Here is an 18,770-nt window from a genome sequence, read left to right on the forward strand (position 1 = left end):
TTCAGTGGAGGCAAAATTAGGTTCCGACCCCTTGCATGATGGAAGTTCTCAAACCTGATGAACAATCGATGAAGAAGCACCATGAGTAATCTAGTTGATAGCCTACTAGTAAACATCTATCGACAATTTGGCCGCTCCTTACTTTTGGGTCAGGGTCCGCCAAGATACCCGCGCGATGCTAGGATAAGAGAAATCAAACCATTTGCAAAAAATTGGTTGAATTTTTTATTCTCTTTCGCTGGATGCATTCTACATGGTTCTATCCGTGAGATAGGTGACAAATATCGACTTCCTTCTTCATCTAATAATAATTCAAATCCATCCATAATATTTATTTTTGGTAAAGATTTCTTGCATATATAGAAATCATATAAAAGAACACCCTCCCCCCACCGCCCCCCCCCCCCCCCCCCCCCAAATAACTTTGCGCAAAATTAGATAGTATTCCTCTAGTGGCTATTGCCTATTGGAGGTAGTGACCATAGTGACCAAGCAGCCGCATGCGGATTTTTTTCATGGAATTGAACTTATTTGTATTCTAAACAATTGAAATATTTTTTTTTACCAAGATACATCCTAATACCACTCACAATGACCCCACATGGCAAGCTTCCATCCTTTTTTTTTTGGGAACAGGCAAGCTTCCATCCTTGATGTCTGATGACCCATAAAAATTGAAAGATGTAGAATGAATCTGCCAAAAATGAAATGTTTTTTTGTCACTGGGCGCCCCCTTACCCACCCACGCGTACCCACCTTCATTCAAAATTTTCTGGGTATCCACGGACGACAATCCTCTGATCACGGGGTTTCCTTCTGTAAGATTTACCATCGTCAGAATCCCTTGATCGCGCGCCTACAGAGAACTCTGACATCTTCCCATGAACGGCGTGGCCACCGGCGGGCTGGCCAGGGAGACGCACGCACAATTAGCCAGAGGACTGTCACGGTGGCCGGCGCCCGCGATGACACAGAGCGCGTCGTCGGAGGCCGGGACGTCACTGCGGCACTGCGCCGTTCGCGGGGTTTCTCGCTGGAATCCGCGGGTTGCGTAAGATACGGTGTGGACAGGCGGCGGCGACCCCTCAACCACCGAAGGAGAGCGAGATCGAGTCGGTTGTGGATTATTCTGCAATGCAGCAAAATACATTGATTGGTTAGCCTCCTTGCTGTAGTGTATCCAAGATAATAAGTCACCTCCGGTAGTTTGTCAATTTGGGGAGCACGAACTTGATCTTCAACTAATGTGTTCTTCACGCGCAGGATTTCCCGGAGTACCTCAACCTGCACCATGGACGTTTGTGCAGTACTACCACTGCCTGTCGATGTCTCTCTTAAGAACGTCGATGAGGACGGGAACTGGGGTAAGCCTAAGCTTTGTAATGTGTTTCTTTCTCTGATTTCTTTCCTGCTGACCGCCGAGACGTGCTCTGATTCTATCTTTTTAATCTTCTGATGATGTTGCGTGTAATCATGCAGTTATCATGCCGCCATCTGCCCTTGATTGCATTAGCAGCCTCAACGTCGAGTACCTGATACTGTTCCAGATCCAGAATCCCAGCACGGAGTGCGTCACACACTGCAGCGTGCACGGGTTCATCGCCGAGGAAGGTGACTTCTTTTAATAAAATGTTATTTGTTCCCTGAATGATAATTATTTACATTGTTTAACAAGTAGGTGACTTGTTTGTGAAACTCTCTTGTTTTATTGTTGTTCTAAATGAGCCCTGGTTTTCACTATTATGAGGAACAATAATAGTTTAAAAACCAGCACATGTATTGATTGATGATCATATTTCACAGATCATAGATATGGAGATACCAGATCAATAATGTGGACACATGTTAGGAAACATGGTGTTGGATTGACCCACCTCGAGACACTGCAGAGGTAGTTATCTTAAATGTGCCATCAGATGATCTCGAGTGATATACTTGCTGAATCCTTAGACCTAAGATCGCCATTATTTCTCACTATGCGTAATTGTGCACTTTAGAGCTGCCAAACACCACTCTGTAACTGGGTGGCTATAAAAGTAGTCTCTGGGTGTATCATGAATCATAGAACGGGATGGGATGTGTGCGGATCAAGATGGAATTTGCCCCTCCTAGATAACGGGAGAGATATCTCTGGGCCCCTCGATGCGGTTGGATTAAGAAAGTGCATGGCCATGCCAAAGTGATTAAAGAGTTAATCACAAAGTGACTAAAAGGTTAGTCATAAATTGTAATCCGCTCCAAGATCGAGTTAAGTGGTCAAGCTATCACAAGGGTGGCACAGGACTCGCCTTGAGCTTGACTGGTATCCTGAGGCAAAGGGATTAGTGAATTCGTATATCAAAAAGTTCTGCATATATGATCTTTACATGTGTGTGAGAGTCAGTACGCCCTGCTAGGTGCCTCTACTGATTAGTGTAAGAATAGTTCTTGCAACACAGCTACTCACACATAAACCTTACAGGTCACACACTTAATGGGTTGGAATGAAAACTTGCCTATGTGATTGTCTCTAGTGCAAGTGGGAGATTGTTGGGATGTGCCCTTAAGCCAATCACTCGTGGGCTGGATATGATCCGAGTAGGATTAGAACCCTAATGGGCTTCCGACGTGATGGCCCATTTGCGGGGTCTATATATAGAGGGGCGGGGCTCTGGGCGCCATAACCTACACGTGACAAGCCCTAGCCGCTGCCCCCTCTACCTCTCCACGAAACCCTAGCCGCGCACGCAGTACTAGCACACCGGCGCACAGTGTTCCCGTCCCGTACGTGTGGACTCCGAGGAGGCGCCGCTGCATTGCTGTGGTGTTGATCGGCGGGATTAGAAGGAGGAACCGCGAGCTGCAATCTACTTCCTCTTCATCGACGTGTGCCTACGTTGGACAAGTCTACTCCAACGCATCTTCCACTGCACTGCGCGTCGAGAAGTAACGCTCCATGATCATCTGCAGGCATGAGACCCTTATCGCTAGCGTAGGGTTTCCTAACACATACCGACCAGGGTGAGCATCTATCTCTGATGCAGAGTTGCAGGTTCGCAGCAGTTCTTGGATGATGTTTTTCAATCGCGTGAAACGAAACTGACGTTGCTTCCGTCTCTGCTGTGTGTCCAGGAGAACGAACTCGTGCTGGTGAGGAACACGTTGCTGCCCACGGCCACCTTCGGCAAGCTGCAGCCGCACACCACGGACTTCCTTGATGTCTCCCACCACAAGGAACTGTCAGTGCCTGGCGACGAAAAGCTTTGGATCTTTGTTTTTCTTCAGGCTTTGTGGGTGAACATTCAACTAACGTTTGACTTCTGAATTTGCCCGTGCAGGCTGGAGTACAACTTCCGCAGGTTCATCTGCCTGACCATCGGCGAGACGATTGTGGTAACGGAGGGCGAGCGGCGGTACTGCCTGGACGTGTTGGAGCTTGGAGGCGCTGCCGGCCGACGCTGTCCGAACCATCGGCACCGACTGCGCCGTGGACTTCGCGCCGCCGCTCAACTATGTGGCTATGTTACACGGATACTGGTACGGGTATCGGATACTGATACGGGTATCGGATACGATACGTATCGGATACGCGGATACGCACTTTCCCAAAAAACACTGATACGGGGATACGGCTAGGATAATTAATAATTATATATAAATATCACATAGATATTCAGTACTCTTGAATAACTTTTCCTATACTCAGATGTGCAATACTTGCATGTCCATATAACATTACCTCTATAACTAGCATTCTCTAAAAGCACAACTGATTCCACAAGGGGTTCTTCAGTTGCTGCTCATCTAGTTCTACAGTTCTATTGCAGCAAGTTCATCATTTTGTATCATCTCTTACTACCAAAACAGCATTTGGGTGGGCTGATTACTGCTTTGGGCTGTATCCCATCTGACCCAAAAGTATCGGATACGCGTATCCAAACAAATACGTATCCGTTTTTTCAGAATACGGCTAGAAACGTATCCGAGGCGTATCCGTATCCGATACGTATCGGATACGAATACGCCACCTCCTATGAGTATCCGCGTAACAGAGCTACGTGGAGCTGGCGCCCGACGCCAACCAGGCCAACGGCAAGCCGCCCCGGTTCACCGGCGTCGCGGCGCTGATGGACAGCAAGCCGGTGGAGCAGTCGCCGCCTGTGCCGGTGGCCGTGGGTAGGCAGGGTAACCAGCCGCGGCAGCCGGCCCATTTCACCGGCGTCGACCCGACAATGTTTAAGTTCTGGTACACATCACGCTTTATTAGCCTTCTCTGTTTCTATATTACTCCTGGTTTGGAAGTGCCATTGCAAACACCAAAAAAATTATTGCGATTGTTATATTTGGCGTACCATTAGCTGCACCATGTTTACCCAGATATTGCGGAAAACTTGTCTGCAAGATTGCCGCCTTGTTATTTTGGTTAATGCAGCTGTTCATTTGTGTTTGAATTTGTTGTGTTTCCTTATTGTGATTTTTTTTTTGAAGTGGCGCATCTTGAACAGAACGTCTGCATCAAGGATTTACGTGTCTCAGGTAGATCAGCATCAGTCTTAGTAGAGATCTCTTTCACGAAGACACAAGTAGTTCTAGGAAAATGTAGGTTACAAATATGTATATCATCTAGCTAACTTGTAATTATCGCTTTGATTTTTGTAATGGATGTGTGTTGGTTACCTAAGTTAATTCAGATGCTTTTGCTTATATAGTGTTGAGTTCCAGTGTTATTTGGCTATGAGTTGTTCAGATCCTCATGGAGACGTATAGTTTGGGTAATTTTGTAATGTTGTCGCAATTGTTTATTACCATGCCCTTTTCGTAACGCGCATCCTTAAAAATTCTGGTAAAGCGCTAGGACATCATTGTAGATTATAGAATACTTACTCAAACGATGGCTAGAAAAATTTCGGATCTCAGTTTGCGTATGACCCCTTTATTAATTAATGTTGTCCAGATCCATGAGTTTTATGTGTAAATTTGTGTGCTTTATGAAACATGTTTAATAGAATCTTTTTAGTGCAACTGGAAAATTTCAGTGCGAACATTATGTTTCATAAGTAATTCGATCATTTAGAGTTCCTCGGTCATTCCTCCATTGTATACGAGGGCTGTCTTTTGATGTATGGATATAAAATTTTGATTTACTATATATTTAAAAACATGCTCTAAATTATTGAATATGAATAACTGTGGCATGGGTTAAGTTTTTGGCTACTAAATAATTATAGTCTCTATGAGATTAAATTGTTTACTTAGCATAAATTTGTGTTTATTAGGTTTTTTAAAATACATCCCTACTAGGACAAAATTTAATTTACTTATTCTACATGACAAAATTTTCGTGAGGTAGCTACTATCAGTTTTAGGAAGATATGATTATTAGGCATTGTTTCTATATACAAGACATGAGACATTTTTTGCCGAGGTAATCTATTATGGCTTACTATTCTTTTGCTTTGTATATGCTTAGAAATGCTATAAGCAGCGAGACATTCAAATATCAAACTACGTGGGAAAGATGTCCAATGGATAATTGATACTACTACGTGTGTTTTATGGATATAACACATTTGATAAGTAATTTTTTAAATATGTGTGTGTCGCACGTGCGTCTCTGCTAGTGTATTTATTAACTTTATTGCTTCTCGTGCAGCTAAACTTAGACATGCGGGGTATTGGGCAGGTTCAAAATTTGTGAGGTGGATATTCAAAATTTTAAAAGGTGTAAAATTTATTTTTGACAACTTAAATTTCAAAAATTACAATGATAATTTTTAAAATAAAGATCGAATTTATAACTGGTCAGCTCACCCTGCACTCAGGTTTGATTTCACTTAGACCTGTTCTGCTTGCTCGCTCACCCCTGTAGAGACACAACAGCTGAAACGGCGGAGCTATGGAGGCCCTGCCACCCTAGGCGAAGCGGCAGTGCCGCACCCTAGCCACGCGCACCACGCCGTGCACGCCTGCGCCTTGTGCCCCTGCCTAGCTGCGGTGCTAGCCTGGCCGCTGCCCGCGTCCCATGGCTTGCCCGGCTACCAAGCCCTTGCCGTCGTTCGTCTGCTTGGCCACGAAGCCCCTACCGTCGTCCGTCCTCACGACCAACGAGCCCCTATCTCCATCTATTTGTCTAGCCTCGTCGCGCCCTCGCCATCGAGATCTAGGGTTAAGATCTTACGGCTGGGATAGGGGAATTGAGGCATTGAGGGGACACACATGTCTATGGCCTGTTGGTCAGGCTGGCTCACTAGCTGCCTGACCACTCATCGGCATATGGGCTGTCGGGTGGGGAGGGGTGGAACGTGGGCTGCTATATTTTTTCAGCACGAAGCAGAAGTTAGGAGATTGGGAGCTTGATCTATTGTGTAATATTCATATTTTTATTCATAATTGTCGTGGTGTGGCAAACCACAGCCGGGTGGCGGAATGCACCCGCCTAAGCCCAGAGGGTGAGTACTCGGGGGTTAGCTAGGACTAGTTCGATCTCGCTAAGGAACACGATGAACACAATAGGTTAGAGTGGTTCGGGCCGCCGGAGCGTAATACCCTACGCCCACTATGTGTTGTATTGCTTGATCCTGGAAGAGCTTGGAGCTGAGTCCAGCGTGCGTCTGCATGTCCTTCAGTGTGTACAGCGAGCGCCTCCCTTTTATATCTCAAGGGAGGCGCGTACATAGCCGTTGGGTCCCCGACAGATGGGCCCAATGATGTAGTCCAAAATAACATATTGTTCATACATTATGGTGTTGCAGGCGAAAGAGATCTCTCTCTTGGATTTCCTTGCCTACTCCTGGAATCCCCCGTTCAGCATGTCCAGGCGCTGTCTTGTCGAAACGGCGCCAGGAGTAGCTTGCGGCGTCGCCTGCCACGTAGCTGAACGGGCCATGTAGCTTACGGCGTAGGCGGCATGATGGAAAAGTGCCGTGCCGTCGCATCCAATTAATGCGGCAGACGGGCTCTGCGCGGCTGCTGCACAGGCGGCTGCACTGTGTACCTCGGTAATACGTGGTCTACAGTGAGGGCTGACAAAGTCTGCCTCGCGAGCCGCGGCAGCAGAGCACGCCTCATCTACCCGCATTGAATGTGGTGGGTGGGCGAGTCTTCCAGCCGCGCCTGCGTCTGCAGGACACGTGGTGGCTCCGGACCCCCCCGGCGGCATGTTGGCTCTCCCGCGTGGGAGGCCCGGATGGACGCGGGAGGTTCCGGACCCCTATGGGGGGTCCGCGGCCTCGGCTGTCGACTCAGAGCTTCCCCTTCTCAGGAACATGTGGCGTCACCGGTCCCGCCCTAGAGCGGGGAGCGGGTCCGGGGCCGTTGGCCTGGTGAGGTAAGAGCCTCACCCGTGGAGCCCGGCTGCTCCGCCCCTTATGGCATAGTTACAGATAACTACGCGAGTCTTGTCTTGTTGCAGTAGAAGTGGGTACCCCTACTATGGGGTACCCACAGTGGCCCCCGGGCCCGCCTCGGGGAGGTACGAACCCGCAGGTGGGGCCACTACTGCGATTTGGCTCTGCATAACTTGAAGCCTCTTGCTGCAGGGGTCTTGACCGGCTTTGACCATCCATCGGGTTGTTTGCTGCCTCATCACATCGCAATGGCTTACTGACTCGTGACCCCCACGCACAGTGGTTTACCTAGTCACGCGCACGACGCTCGGCATTGTTGCGGCCGGAGTAAACAGGATATTTACCACCGGCGCAGTTCCCGAAAAGCTTGGTCATGCCAGTGCTTAATGCGCGCACGTCAGCCTAGCTCCCGCCTCGCTTCGCGCGCGGGCGACGGTTCAGATCCCGCATTTTCACACCTTTGTTTGTTACCCGCTCTCCCTGACAGGCGGGCCTGGGCTCCCTTGTCATGGACTGGGCGGTTAACACCAAGTGCGAGCGTCACTTGGGTTCCAGCGACGGTTCCGGGTCGCGCCGGTTGGGTCAGCCTTCATAAAGGGACGAACCGCATACCGCGGTCACTTTCCCGCATTCGCCTTCTTCCTTCCAACATTTGCGTCCCTTTGCCTTCGAGCCCCCTCACACCTTGCTTCCCTGCGTAGATTGCTCCCCGCCTACGTAGCGAAATGGCATCCCTTGGTCATCCCTGCCGTTTCCAGACTGAGGAGGAGCTGAACACAGTGCGCCGCTTGCTTGGGTGGAGTGCACAGGAGACTGCTTGGGGATTCGAGTAGGCTCGCTTCCCCTCGGCAACCTGCGCGCCGGGGAGTTTGTGCTGTTCATCTCACACATCTCCACCGGCTTGGGGCTGCCGATCTCCTCATTCTTTCTGCTGCTGCTGGAAGATTTCGGCCTCCAGCTTCAACACCTCACGCCGCACTCCATCCTCCTGACGGCCATCTTCATGCACCTGTGCGATATGTTCGTGGGGGTGCGGCCCTGCGTCATCCTCTTCAGCCACTTCTTCATCCTGGTGAAGTCCGGGAAGGGCAAAGACGAAGTCGGGGCGTACTACTTCCAGTCGAGAAGCGACCTGCGGACGCCGTACATTCCCGGACTCGTTGGCGGAAAGTGGGAGGAGTGGCGCCGGGAGTGGGTGATCGCCACCACCGAAGCCAACGAGCGCTTGGTCATGCCGACCGAGGGTCCACCTCCGACCGTCTGTCCTGGAGGGCCAAGCCGTCCCTGCCGCCGGATTTCGACTCCGTGCTGAGCAAGATCCGGTCGCTAGCTGAGAGCGGCCTCACCTCGCTGCACGTGCTTGGGGACTTCCTAAAGCGCCGGATCGCCCCCCTAAAGCAGCAGCCACGCCCTGCTTGGAGCTTCACCGGCCTCAATGACTGCAGCAGGACCCACCACGGAGAGGGGAGCGACCTGACCCAGGAAGCCCTGGAGGTCCTGGTGCGGGCGGTGACGGGGGAAATCTTCATCCCGGAGCACCTGATCCTCCCTCAGGGTGTCGTCCCCCTCTGCGAGGACTCACGCCTGAGGACCGCGGTGCTGGCCATCCTGCCGACCCTCGACGATGGTGGGCTGGCAGCGCGCCAGACTGGAGGTGACCCGGACCGCGGGCTCCGGATCCCTAGTGCGTCCGGGGAACAAGCCATGCCGAGCGCCGCGGGGTCCGGCCCCACTGCCAAGGGCAAGCAGGCCATGGCCGGTAGTGCCGCCACGAGCGGTCCCAGCCAGGCCCGGAGCAGCTCCGGTGCGTCGTCGGGAGAAGCAGGCCGGCGCAGGTTGCACCAGGGAGACAGGACCCCAGTCACGGAGTCCGCCGTGAAGCGTCAGAGGACCGCTGAGGACGCGGGCCACGGTAGCTCCCGGGCCCCCGGCCCTCGCAGGACCTCTGGGGTGGTCGCGCCGCCACCATCACTGCCGAGAGATACCTCCCCCTGGTAGCAACAGCAGCAGCGGCAGCCACGGGAGCAGCAGCAGCAGCAACAGCAGGAGCAGCCTCGGGTTGTGCCTCCGTCGCCGCCACGGGAGCAGCAGTGGTAGCAGCAACAGCAGGAGCAGCCTTGGGTTGCGCCTCCGTTGCCGCCACGGGAGCAGCAGCGGCAGCAGAAATAGTCGTCGAGCCTCCGTGGACGCTGGAGACCCGGCGATTTAGGGTTAGTGTTATTCTGTTCAATCCCTTTATTCTCTGTGCTCCGCTTTTTGCTGATGCGCCAGTGTCAGGTGCAGCCGCACCCGACGCGGTGACGGTGGATGCGCCAGTGCCAGGCGCAGGTACACCCGACGCGGTGGCGGCGGATGCACCAGTGTCAGGCGCAGCCACACTAGACACGGTGGCCCCCGAGGCCTCGGCTACGACGACAGTCGCGCCATCACCGGACTTGGCATCGGCGAGCGCAGCGGCGACGGGCGCTGCAACGGCGAGCACAGCGGCAGCAGGTGCGGCAACAGTGAGCTCCTTGGCTCCTGAGGTCCCGACACCTGTACCGGACGTCCCCTCCCTCAGTGCTCAACCTTCGGCAGAGGAAGAGCTAGAGGAGGTCTGCGGCAGGCGGCTCCTGAAAGGTCCCCCGGAGGAGGAAGCGGCTCCCCTCCCCCGGGTGCTGGTCCGGGTCCGGCGGTCGATAGAGGAGGAAACCTCTTCCGCCGAGGCGGCCTTCTGGCGGGAGTGTGCTGCTCTGGAGAGCGAGCGCCAGCGCCTCTTCGACTGGCACACCTTCCTAGAGGCGCACACGAAGGCCGAAGCCTCCCAAGCTGCGAACGCCCGGTCCAAACTCAAAGCCGACCAAGAGGCCTATCGAGCCAATCTTTGGAAGGTGTTCGACCGGGAGTTCCCAGTAGTGAGCCGGGAAAAAGCCCTGGCGCAGCGGGAGGAGACTTTTGCCAATGAGGTGGCCAGCCTCGCGGCTCAGTGGTCCGAACTTGAGACTCGCCTCGCGCCCCAGCGGTCCGAGCTTGAGACTCGCAGCCAGGGTCTCGAGATCCGGAAGTAGGAGCTCGACAAGCTCTCCGCCACTCTGCAAGGATGTCGTGAGCAGCTGCAGGAGAGAGCCAGCAAGCAGGCTGTTGCCGAGTCAGAGCTGGAGGAGGATAGGAAGTCCCTTGGTAAGCGGGAATCCCACGCCGCCAACATGGAGAAACAGCTTGAACGCTAGCGCGAGGCCCTCAAGGACCTGAAGGAGTTGGCGACGAAGAAGGCGGCCCAGCTCGAGGAGAGGTCCCGCGTGGTGGAGGAGGCCAAGACAGCACTGGACACCCGGGTGCAGGAAGCGGTCCAGGAGGCGGTCCAGAAGCTGCAGGAGTACCAGCGCGTGGGGGCCCAGCGAATCGTCGACTGGGCGGGCGAAGCGAGCTTAGCGCTGGTGCCACTTGGAATGGGCCCAATCCAAGTGGCGGAGCCACCAGCTTCGATTGCTGACGCCCTCCCAGTGCTGAACACCGCTTCGGATAGGCTCCGACGTCTGGAGCCGGTCCTTGCTGGCCAGCTTGAAGCCGAGGGCCGCGAGCTGATCCGGATGGTGGCGGAGCACATTCTGACCTGCCTCCGGAGCCACGACCCGGCCATCTCGCTAGCCCCCGTGGTCGATGGTCCAGTGGCGGAGATAGAGGCCACCGCCCGGGAAAGCGTGCGGGACGTCGTCGACTTCGTTGCCTCCTACTTCAAGCGGGAGCCTGCAGACTCCTGAGCTGGACATTGTACTTTTCTTTTGTTTTTTGTGTTATGTAACAAAACATTATACTTTTGAAACTTAAATAGAAGAAAATTTCAACTTAGTTGTTTGTCACTTGCTGGTTTGCGGTATGCAGCACCCTGGCGCCCTGGCCCTCTGGCAGATAGATTCAGTTGTTTGGACCTATCCGCCATCCGAGCCGAAGAAGACACTCTGGACCCCCGTATGAGGTTGAGCAAGCGTGCTTGGGCATAGGCGTAACGTAGATTGCAAGTCGAACGAGCGTCTTATTCCCTGTGTAGCGGAAAAGAACTACAGAGAGGAGATTCAAGCTCGCTTATATGGTAGTAATGATACTGCAACTTAGCTGTTTGACGCATGCAGAATCGATCCGTGATGTCTGGCTCAAAGCGAATGCTCCGGGCCCCCTAGGAGACAGGCTAAGTTGTTTTGAGTCTATCTACCACCGAGACTGGACCTCGATCTGCATGAAACCTTTAATGCGGATGCCGGGACCCCCCTGGTAGGTAGACTCATTGGTTTGAGGCTAGCTACCACCAGTCAAGGCTTAACCTGTGTACCACTTCAAAGTCATAGCTTGGTAGCAGACCCGCGGGACCTATTCTGGACCGGCCCCCAAGCTAGTACGAGGTCCAGAGCTCCGTGTGCACAGGTCCAGGCAGTTCAATGCTTGTCGCAGAGTGGTGGAGTGTGTAGGCTTAGGGTGCGGAACCAGGCTAAGGCGCTACACAGGGCTCCGGACCACTCCAGGAAACAACATGACTTTACCGGACCTGGCTCCGATGCTCCAGACCCTTCCTAGCAGTGGGTGAGGTCATTCCGTCGTACTCGATCCTTTGAGATATGGTGCTGGACATGCCGTGTAGGACTTAGGAAGCCAACTCTTGAGCTGGAATGAGGTCCAGACCCCTAATTTCCCAGCTCCAGGTACTAGAGCACTCGTTACAGGGTGGTGGAGTGTGTAGGCTTTGGGTACGAAACCGGCTAAGCAGCTACACAGGACTCCGGACCACCCCAGGAAACAAGCACCCCCTCTCCAGAGCAGGTCCCTAGGGGTCCGGACCCCTTTCCCGGCAGCAAGAGGGTCCAGACCTGTACAGGAGTCCAGCAACTCAATACAGATCTTAGCTGTAGCGACTAGAGTGGAAGTTCGCGCGGGGGTTAGAAAAGTAAAATCTCGAGAATCGAAATGCGAAATTAAATTTTGACACAAAGACAGAACTGGGAGAAAATCTTTCCTTTGTAACTTGATATACATGGCTTGCGCGATGGATGCCAGAGGCCGGGTTTACGAGGGTGAACCTCTACCACTCTGGGCCGTGCGTTAATGCTAGCCGATGATGCGATGGGTGCCAGAGGCCGGGTTTACAAGGGCGGACCCTAACCGCTCTGAGCCGCACGCTGATTCTATCTTATTACAAAGGAAAAATTCATTTCCCTGCTCTGCCTAAGTGTAAAACTTACGTAGATGCTCTATATTCCATGGGTTGAGTAACGGCACCCCATCTTCTGTGGCAAGGCGAACGCATCCGGGCCGGCATACTTCAGTAACCTTGAAGGGCCCTCCCAACTGAGGGAGAGTTTGTGGAGCCCTGCTCGGTTCAGGATCCTCCTCAGGACGAGGTCGCCAGCCCGGAGCTCCCTACTATGCACGAACCGTTACTGATAGCGCCTGAGCGCCTGGTTGTAGCGTGCATTTCGGATTACTGCTCGCCACCTTCGTTCGTCGACGAAATCCACATCGTTATGCCACAGCTGTTCCTGCATGGATTCGTCAAAAGCCTGGACCCGTGGTGAGCCCAGGTGAATTTCTGGGGGAAGGCATGCTTCAGCCTCGTAGACCAGGAAGAATGGAGTCTCCCCGGTGGCTCGGCTGGGTGTGGTCCGATTGCCCCATAGCACGCACGGAAGCTCATCAATCCATTTGGCACCATGCTTCTTCAATAAATTGTAGGTGCGGGTCTTGAGTCCCCTGAGGATCTCTGCATTCGCTCTCTCAACTTGTCCATTGCTGCGGGGGTGTGCTACGGACGCAAAGTATAGCTGGATGCCGATGTCCTCGCAATACTCTTGGAAGAGTATGCTCTTGAATTGGGTCCCGTTGTCATCGATGATGCGGTTTGGGATGCCAAATCTGCACAGAATGGACTTGAGGAATGCGACTGCTGATTTTTTGGTGATGTTTACCACAGGGGTGACCTCCGGCCACTTTGTGAACTTGTCGATGGCGACGTAGAGGAAACGGTACCCGCCGACGGTCCAGGGGAACGGCCCCAGGATATCCACACCCCATACGGCGAATGGCCATGAGGGCGGGATCATTTGGAGAGCTTGAGCCGGTGTGTGTATTTGCTTTGCATGGAACTGGCATGCTTTGTAGGACTTTACCAGCTCAGCCGCATCCTGGAGTGCTGTCGGTCAGTAGAAGCCATGCCGAAAGGCCTAACCAACGAGCGTGCGAGATGAGGAATGACTTCCACACTCGCCTCCATGGATCTCCGTGAGCAACTCACGGCCCTCTCCCTGGGAAATGCACCGCATGAAGATACCATTGGCGCCACGGCGGTAGAGATCCCCCTCTACCACCGCGTAGCGTTTAGCCAATCGTACTATGCGCTCAGCGGACACATCGTCATCAGGGAGGATGTTGTCTTTCAGGTAGCCCCGGATCTCGGAGATCCATGCATCGGGACTTCCCTGAGCAGGTGGGAGTGGCTTTACGGGGTCTCCAGGATCCTCGACAGAGCTCACAACCCAGGGCAGGCACCACAGGTGGAATGCCGCCGGGACCGCTAGCTTTGAGGTGCTAGCTTGATCCCCTTTACCCAGTTCGGTAGGCTGGGCGGTAGGTCTCAGCAGCCATCTTTCGAAGACGCCCTCGGGCACGGGTGCCCAGGTAGATGCTCTCACGGAGAGATCATCTGCTGCCGAGTTGAGTTCGCGGGGAACATGTTGCAGTTCCATGGCGTCGAAGTCCTTCTCGAGCTTCCTCACGTGGATGAGGTATGCAGCGAGCTGGGGATTGTTGCAGCTGCAATCCCCTCGGACCTGCTTGATGATTAGCTGAGAGTCCCCCTTCACCAGAAGCTGCTGGACCCCCGGAGACAAAGCTTGTGTCAGGCCAAAGATCAGAGCTTCGTACTCCGCCATGTTGTTGGTGGCCTTGAACTCAAGGTGCACCATGTACTTCAGCTGATCTCCGTTTGGGTCGATGAGGACCACTCCAGCTCCTGCCCACTTCTTGCGGACGGACCCATCGAAGAAGAGTGTCCAGTGGGGCTCGGTGAAGACTGGTGCCCTGACTTCCGGCTCCGGGTGTCCGGCGTTGAGGTCCGGACCCCCAGAATTGCTAGGGGAAGGAGTCCATTCCGCTATGAAATTGGCCAGGATCTGGCTCTTGACCGCATGGCGAGGCTGAAAGTCCAGCTGGAACTCAGCCAACTCTGCTGCCCACTTGGCGATGTTGCCCGTGGCGTTGGAGTTGTGTAGGATTGCTCTTAACGGGTAAGAGGTCACTACGACAACTCGGTGTGCCTGAAAGTAATGGCGTAGTTTCCTGGATGCAATAAGTATGGCATAGATAAGCTTATGCGTCTCAAGATACCTGGCCTTCGCCTCGTGGAGGACTTCACTGATGTAGTAGACCGGCTTCTGGACGGTCCGGACCCTTACGATCGGGTCCAGTTCGCCTTTATCCACCATGTCAGGTCCTTGGGCCCCCAACGGTTCTGGGCTCCCACTGGGATGAGGCTCCTCCGAACCCCCTTGTTTGGGGTCCGGACCTTCAGACAGAGGAGTGGCCGCCGGACCCCCGTGTGTAGGGTCCAGCTAACCATCCTTGGCCGGGGGAACCCTGGTGTCCCCCTGGCGAGCTTGCTCCATCCTCTCGGCGACCAGCACCATGCTGACCACCTCTGCAGATGCAGCAAGATATAGAAACAGCGTCTCACCTGGCTCTGGAGCCACCAATACTGGCAGTGAGGTGAGATGCTGCTTCATTTCCTAGAAGGCTTGTTCAGCCTCTTCGGTCCAAGAGAATGGACCGGACCTCCTCAATAGCTTGAAGAAGGGGAGGGCCCTCTCAGCCAGCCTCGATATGAAACGGCTAAGAGCTGCGAGAGATCCAGTAAGCTTCTGGACGTCCTTGATGCGGCCAGGAGGCCTCATTGCCTCGATCGCCTTGATCTTAGCTGGGTTTGCCTCGATGCCTCGATGTGAGACCAGGAAACCCAGCAGCTTCCCTGCCGAGACGCCGAAGATGCACTTCTCAGGATTCAGCTTCGTGCGCGTGGTGCGCAGTCGGTCGAAGACGAGGGACAGGTCTTCAACTAGTGTTGACCCTACCTTAGTCTTGACCACAATGTCATCAACATACACCTCAACAATATCTCTAATTAGATTACAGAAGGTTTTGTTCATAGCTCGTACAAACGTGGGTAAGGCATTCCTCAGACCATATGGCATGACAATATAGCAATAGAGCCCATCCACTATTACAAAAGCAGTATGCTTCCTATCCTCTTTAGACATTTGAATCTGGTGAAAACCAGAGTATGCATCTATGAAAGACAAAAGGTCGCACCTGGAGGTGGAGTCCACGATCTGATCGATACGTGGAAGAGGATAGGGGTCTCTAGGACATGCCTTGTTGAGGCTGGTGTAGTCGATGCACATCCGAAGCTTCCCGTTGGCCTTTGGGACGACGACCGGGTTGGCCAACCACTCGAGGTGATGGACCTCCTCGATGAAGCCAGCATGTAGGAGCTTGCGGACTTCTTCACGGATGAAGTTCTACCGCTCCACGGACTGCTTCCGAGGCTTCTGGCGCACCGGCGTGGCATCGGGGTAGATCCTCAGATGGTGCTCGGTCACTTCCCTGGGGATCCTAGGCATCTGTGACGGTTCCCAAGTGAACACGTCCACATTTGCCCAGAGGAAAGCGATGAGCGCGTCTTCCTATTTCTCCTCCAGGTTCCCCGCGATGCGGGTGGTCCTGGAAGAGTCCGCTCCGATCTGCACCATCTTCACGGGAACATCGTCCGGATCAGACGGCTGAACCTTAGGTGCCTTTGTAGGCGCCCTGGCTTGCGAGGTGGATGGATCCTCCTCGGAACGTGCGGCCTCTGCCGCCAGAGCATGCAGTCTCTCAACTGCAGCAACGGTAGCGGTGCGGTCACCGCGCACGGTGAGGACACCGGCAGGGGAAGGCATCTTCAGGACCACATACCCATAATGGGGCAATGGCCATGAAGCGGTAGAGAGCCGGCCGGCCAATGATGGCATTGAACGGGAGGTTCACCTCTGCAAAACGCTCTCTGTGCGGAAGTTCTCCTCGGTCCCGAACGTGACCGGCAAGGTGATGCTCCCCAGAGGGAACACCGGATGTGGGCCCACTCCGGAGAATGGGCGAGAGGGAGTCAGCTTGGACTCCGGGATCTGCAGCTGCTTGAACGCTGCATAGCTGATGACGTTGAGGCCAGCCCCACCGTCAATCAGCACGTGATAGAGCCTAATGTTGGATATGACAGGGGCGGTGACTAGAGATAGTACACCAGCCCTGGCCATGTTCTCCGGGCAGTCAGATGGCCCGAAGGAGATGGTGGTGTTCATCCACCTTTGATAAGGCGCCGTATTCGGGACCCCCGACTTTACCGAGAGGACCTCTCGGCGAAGGGTCTTCACGTCCCGCCGGGAGACAAGCTCGCAGCTTCCACCGTACATTACGTACAGCTTCTTGCGGCGGTCGTCATTGTCGGAGTCGGAGTTGTCGTCGTGGTACACGCCCTTCAACTCCCGAGTGGGGGATTGATACCCCAGCTCCTTCTCCCCCGCAGCGATCTCGCTGTCGGAGGCCTTCTCCTTGTCAGGCCGCTGGCGAGGAGGGGGCGAGTCGTCCTTAGAGGACTGCTCACGCTGCCCACTAACCCGCTTTGCGAGCTTCTGGATCTCGCGGAAGTCAGCGGCGCTGTGGCGAGCGGTGGGATGCACTGGGCATGAACCCCTGCTGCCACCTTGCGAGCGCGGGCGTTTGCCATGCGCATTCTGTGCCCCAGTCGCTGCCGCAGCAGCTGGTGCCGCTGCTGCAACGGCTGGACCGCCGGGTTGCGGCTCCCCGCGACTCCGGTTCTTGTTCTTCTTCTTCTTGCCACCGCCCTGGGCGGTAGCACCAGAGCCACCAGCTTTGGCGTCTCCGTCTTGGGGGCTGAGTGCCGTGCACGGCCCTCAGCGGCTCTGGCACATTTGTCTGTCAGGGAGAAAAGCATGGTAACGTTTTCCACCTCGTGCATCGCCAGCTTCTCGAGCATCTTCTCATCACATACCCCCTGACGGAAAGCAGTGATAATAGATGCGTCAGAGATACGAGGAATGGTACCCCGTACCTTGGTGAAGCACGAGATGAATGCCCGGAGCGTCTCTCAGGGTTTCTGCCTCACGGCGTGGAGGTGAGCCTCCACACCATGCTGCTGGTATGCACTGGCGAAGTTCGCAGAGAACCTTGCACAGAGCTCCTCCCAGGACTGGATTGTCCCGGGAGTAAGGTTCATGAGCCAAGTCCGGGCTGGCCCAGACAAGGCTACATGAAAGTAGCTCGCCATGACGGCGTCGTTACCACCAGCTGTTGTGATGGCGGTAACGTACACCTGCAGGAATTCTGACGGGTTAGTGGTACCGTCGTACCTCTCCGGCAGGTGCGGGCGGAACTTGGATGGCCATGCCACCGCGCGGAGGTGCTCTGCCAGTGAAGCGCAGCCCACCCCAGCCACCGGAGTGCCCGCCTGAATCCGGGCGTTCACCGGAGGCTTGGGTGCTGCCACGTCCAAGTCGGCGTTGAGGTTGCGGCCTTCAATGTTGAGGCAGCGCTCTCGTGCCCTCTCCACGGAGATGCGGGCATCCTCACCCGCGCACCTGCGGTTGAGCTCCGCCCGCAGATCTTCTGTTCGTGCACCCCTCACTGTGGGGGAGCGCACGGATGCCGACGCACCGCCCCGGCACCGGTGGTAGGGTACCACCGCATTGCCAGGCGGAGGTCGTTGCCCAGTCTTTGCAGAACTTGGGGAGGCCTGAGCCAGATGAGGAGACGGTCAACGTCATCCCGCCACTGCCTCAGAGCGTCTGGCGAGGCTGCAGCTGCCGGAGGGTTACGAAGCAACTCCCTAGCCGCCGCCAGCGCTCCGCCGCTCGCAGCTTGTGTGTGGGCCCTTGACGGGCGCCCTGACTCTTGCCGACGTGCAGCGCGCGCCACCGCCGACGGTGGCTGCTCCACAGGCACGGTTGCCCTTGGAGCAGGAACGCGAGAGGCGTGTGGCGTGGAGGACGCCACACCCTCTGACATCTCCACGTCGTCCACCCGAACCATGGAGACGAACAAGAGATGAACTGCGACCAGCTAAATGCCCCTACCTGGCGCGCTAAATGTCGTGGACTCGTGGTGTGGCAAACCACAGCCGGGTGGTGGAATGCACCCGCCTAAGCCCAGAGGGTGAGTACTCGGGGGTTAGCTAGGATTAGTTCGATCTCGCTAAGGAACACGATGAACACAGCAGGTTAGAGTGGTTCGGGCCGCCGGAGCGTAATACCCTACGTCCACTATGTGTTGTATTGCTTGAGCCTGGAAGAGCTTGGAGCTGAGTCCAGCGTGCGTCTGCGTGTCCTTCAGTGTGTACAGCGAGCGCCTCCCTTTTATATCTCAAGGGAGGCG

General features: G+C 54.7%; 1 protein-coding gene across 1 annotated transcript; it reads left to right on the forward strand.

Annotated features, from left to right (window-relative positions):
• Positions 1-1,291: 1,291 nt before the first annotated feature.
• Positions 1,292-10,372, forward strand: LOC120674981 (ubiquitin recognition factor in ER-associated degradation protein 1-like). The gene is made up of 8 exons (XM_039956072.1): positions 1,292-1,364; positions 1,480-1,611; positions 1,804-1,891; positions 1,998-2,016; positions 3,112-3,218; positions 3,318-3,372; positions 4,032-4,164; positions 10,008-10,372. The coding sequence occupies exons 1-8, from the start codon at positions 1,292-1,294 to the stop codon at positions 10,370-10,372; spliced, it is 972 nt and encodes a 323-aa protein (XP_039812006.1).
• Positions 10,373-18,770: the final 8,398 nt, after the last annotated feature.

Source organism: Panicum virgatum, chromosome 5N (genome assembly GCF_016808335.1).
Source record: "Panicum virgatum strain AP13 chromosome 5N, P.virgatum_v5, whole genome shotgun sequence".
Lineage (NCBI taxonomy): Eukaryota > Viridiplantae > Streptophyta > Magnoliopsida > Poales > Poaceae > Panicum > Panicum virgatum.